Source organism: Triticum dicoccoides, chromosome 1A, assembly GCF_002162155.2.
Source record: "Triticum dicoccoides isolate Atlit2015 ecotype Zavitan chromosome 1A, WEW_v2.0, whole genome shotgun sequence".
NCBI lineage: Eukaryota > Viridiplantae > Streptophyta > Magnoliopsida > Poales > Poaceae > Triticum > Triticum dicoccoides.
Window position 1 is genome coordinate 571699255 of NC_041380.1, and position 4233 is coordinate 571703487.

The 4233-nt window shown below is 45.0% G+C and overlaps 1 protein-coding gene across 1 annotated transcript in view; it reads right to left on the reverse strand.

The window, feature by feature from the left end:
* Positions 1-1044, reverse strand: part of LOC119291580 (glycine-rich cell wall structural protein-like) — a 3968-nt gene extending 2924 nt beyond the window's left edge. Inside the window, exon 1 of the mRNA XM_037570364.1 lies at positions 1-1044. Coding sequence (XP_037426261.1) covers positions 1-138 — 138 coding nt within the window. The 5' untranslated portion in view covers positions 139-1044.
* Between the last annotated feature and the right edge of the window lie 3189 nt (positions 1045-4233).

Here is a 4233-nt window from a genome sequence, read left to right on the forward strand (position 1 = left end):
TTCACCATCACCAATGTCTAGTCCACCAGCAACACCTCCAACAGACTCAACTGATGAGCAAACTCCATCATCTAGTCCACCAGCAGCTCTACCAAGTCCTCCACTACCATCATCAGGTACACCACCGGCTCCATCCATTGCCACACCACCTTTGTCTAGTCCCCCTGCTACACCTCCAACGTACCAAGCTGATGACCAGTCCCCTCCACCTCCACCTTCATATAGTTCGCCACCGACAGTTTTAGCTAGTCCTCCACCACCACCATTGAGTCCACCAGCAATGGCACCAACCACTAGAGCACCTCCTCCATCTACTTTCCCATCGCCTATGTCTAGTCCACCAGCAATACCTCCGACCAACCAAGGTAACCACCCACCGCCATCATCACCATTAAGTCCACCTACCACACCTCCGATGTACCAAGTTAACCAACCACCACCACCACAATTTAGTCCCCCTGCCACACCTCCGACCTATCAAGGTAATGCCCCACCACCGGCATCGGCACCAGCACCACTTACTACCTCAGCAACAGCACCGCCACCTGGTGCCCCTACTGGCAATGGATGGGTGCAAGTTCAGAACTTTCATGACGCCCTATACTGGCAAATCGGGCGCTTTGTGGTGTTCAAGTTGGTAAACAAGAAGGACAACTCCCTTGTTGATGTGCTCTATGTGAGCATGCAACCTGCAGGAAAGGGCAACAACTACTTTCTTGTGATAAAAGTAGTAGATGGATATAAGAAAGTCGGCAAGTATCATGTGCTCCTATGGGGTGTGCCCGGGTCAGCAGATGAAGCATGGAAAGTATATTGGCTCAAATTTGTAGGATGATAAGCACATGGTGAAAACAAGATATTCTAGCTATCGACTATGCATGGCATTTCTAGGGAGAAGATATATAGACATTTTGTGGTAAACGTGCGCCTGCATGGATTAGTTGATCTTTGTAGCTTTGAGGGGATTGATATCCAACTATATGTTCTGATTTCAGTAATAAATTTATGTTGTGTTCTCGTTAAAATTGCCTCAAATTTACAAAATATGGGTGGAGATATGATCATATAACTCAAAGCATAAGCGCGCTTCACTGTACTGTCAGTTTGGTGGTTGCCTTATAATTCCTATTAAAGTTTTTTGCTTATCTATTGTTCATTATTCACAGTTCACCTGGACGACCAGATCCTTGACCTTCATCACCAATTTCAAAGCAAAAAAGAAAATGAACAAGCTCAAATATTAACAACACACAGCATATGACAAGCAAATACTTACAGCCACCAAAAGGGAAGCTTCCCTTGCAACAGAGGTAAAAGCTAGCACAATGCCAGCCAACAGAGAGCACAAAAAAAAAAGTTGAGTCAACTGCTGGATGTAGGTTACACAACAACCACACAGATGCAAATGTGCAAAAAGGTTGCATTGACATGATCCATTGAAGAACCACAAGTGCAAGTGCACTAAATAACAGAACACAAACTCAATTACAGCAAGACACAAATAATTATTGATAGCTTATAACCGAATAGCATGAAGCAAGCAGGACCAGGTATATGCACAAAATTAAGAGTGCCAAAAGGTTCCATTGGCAAGAACATATGTTCATAATATACCAGGGGTTATCAGTACAGTTGTAGAGAACAATTTCTATTTTGCCTTGTAGCCATATATAGGGCGAGGGACCAGTATAAAATACTTCACATGGACATGAGAGACAATTCCAGGAAGATCAAGTGAGGTGCATAATAAGTGAGCCGACCAGTGATAGCGACTATCTGACATCACATAACAAAGCAACCACTGGATCCATGATGATCTCAACAAAATGCACATGTCTTGCTTGCAGAAGGTGTAACACATTACCTCCAAAAGATGCATGGTTTCAGCCATAAATGGTTGGCTCAGATTCTTACTGAGTGAGATCCGATGAAGGTTTTCGCAGAGTGGATATTTCACATGATATTTTGCCAAGAAGTGCCCTTACTCCCAAAGACATATAGGTGGAGTGCTGCAAACAAATCAATAATATAGTAAGCCTTAACAAGTAACAGTGCTGAACAAATCAATGGGAGTAACAGCCTGCAAGACTTCTCAACAGACAGCTATAATCTTGTCGTGCAGATAATTTAAAAGGGGTGTGGTAAGTGGTCGGACCCTTCCCCGGACCCTGCACAAGCGGGAGCTACATGCACCGGGCTGCCCTTTTTTTTATGGTAAAGAATGGCTAAGTAATTAAATACAGGGGCAATAGCCTAGAATGACATAAAATGGAGGGTTGATGTCCAGAATAAAATGGTCTAGAACTTCATACTTATTCACTTGAAGCCATAAAACGAGATACATCGAAAAAAGTAGGCAACCCAGAAGAATCTCCTGCCGGTAACAACCTGAGACTTGCGATGCCCGGCGGCGACGCCGTGCACGGCGACGTAGGCAGCCGAGAAGAATCCCCAGCCGGCAGTAACGTGCGCCGGCATTCCTCATCCCTTTGCCTCGGCGCCGCCTAGGACAACCTGGATCCCTACGGCTTTAGCGAGAGCGACGATGGACGCTGCTCCCATTTGCCGGAGGCGAAGCAGCGTGACGGGAGGCGACCGGTGGGGATGGAGGCGGGCGCCTCGAGACATGCAGCTAAAGAGGGCGTCTGTGAGAGTGCGTGGGCCCGCCGTCGCTGCAGGGCCCGGACGCCGGCGCGCGGGCCAGGGCAGAGCGAAGTGTCATGCCGCGGCAATTCGTCGAGCATGTGGTGCGCGTCCTCCGTGGTGAGCGTCCCGGACCTCGCGCGCGCCGCGGCGGCTTCCCAGGCGGCGTCGCGCTCGCAGATGCATGAGGGCGGTGTGAGGTGGAGGAATGGCGACTTGGCGAGGGCGGAGGCGGATGGAGGAGCGGCGAGACATTGACGGGTGCGCGAAGTCACTCCTGTCCTATGTCGCTCGCCTCGTTTATAGCAATACCGGTTTACTTCCTCTCTCGCTACTACAACGAATTAAATCGAATCTCTTTTAAATCAAATTTATGTTCAACTGTAAGAACAATTTGGAAGAATGCAACCTTTATTGAAAACCACCAAAATATAGTGGTAGTACGAGTACTTTATGAAATGAACCATGTCAACATAAAAAGCCTAGAATGTACTGAAATAGCCAATGGGTCTCGGACCCATTGCACCTGATTTAAAAGCAATACTTTAGAAAATGCAAAAAGAAGTCAAAAAATATTCAAAAGAAATTGAAGCAATAACAGTATAGCTGTATAATCTTATAAAAAAGTTCCATGAACAAGTGACTTGCGTGGACTCTAGAGGAAAAGTAAAATTGTGAGTCCAAAAAATGTGAATAGTTTTTAATATTTATTATTTTCTAAGTTGGCGCTCTTTTCTCTCTTTACACATACCACACTAAGAGCATGCCAACTTGGAAACGAGGCTATACAAAATTGCGGTTTGCAGATTCTTTTTTGTTTGTGTGTTGGTAAATAGGGGCCTTGAGATTTCACAGCAGTAAGCATGCAAAATTATATTGCTGAATTTGAAACCTGGGTTAAACGACATAACCGTTGAAGCTTCGCGAGACGAAGTTGAAGTTTATGATGATGCGATGAGCGTGCTTAAATGGGGTTGGTTACATGCCAGGTGGCTACTGGGCGGGCTAAGGGCAACACTACCAATCCTTTATCCTATAATTCTTCAGGTGCTTTTTTAAACCATAACTTGGAGTTATATAGTGGTTGGACCTAATCGAACCCCTATATTTTTAACTCTTAAAAAAACTGTCTATTTTTTTATCCTTTGTCGCCCGCATTTAAAATAGTTGCATGATTTTCATCAATCATTTGAATGATACAAATTGATAATATGCAGCAATTCAACATAAAAACACACATATAGTTCATTCAGTCAAACAATCCAAATTAAAACATGTATATACTTCATCCAAAAGCCACCAAATGGATCGAGTTTGATAAAAAAAACACAACATAGCATGTCTTCATGTCATGGACAAAGCCTTCTCAAATTCATACTACACGAACTCAAGCACTTTCGTGCTTACCACCACCACCACCATGACCACCAGAGCCGACCTCCGATTGGGCCAATATCTCCCCATGAGTGAGTTCCTGATACCAGCAGCGGAGCTACATGCAGTCCTGGGGTGGCCACTGCCCCCAGCCCTAGCCTAATTACTGAAGAGATTTTTTTTGGAGGGTTAAATTAAGGAGAGTTTAGCCATTTG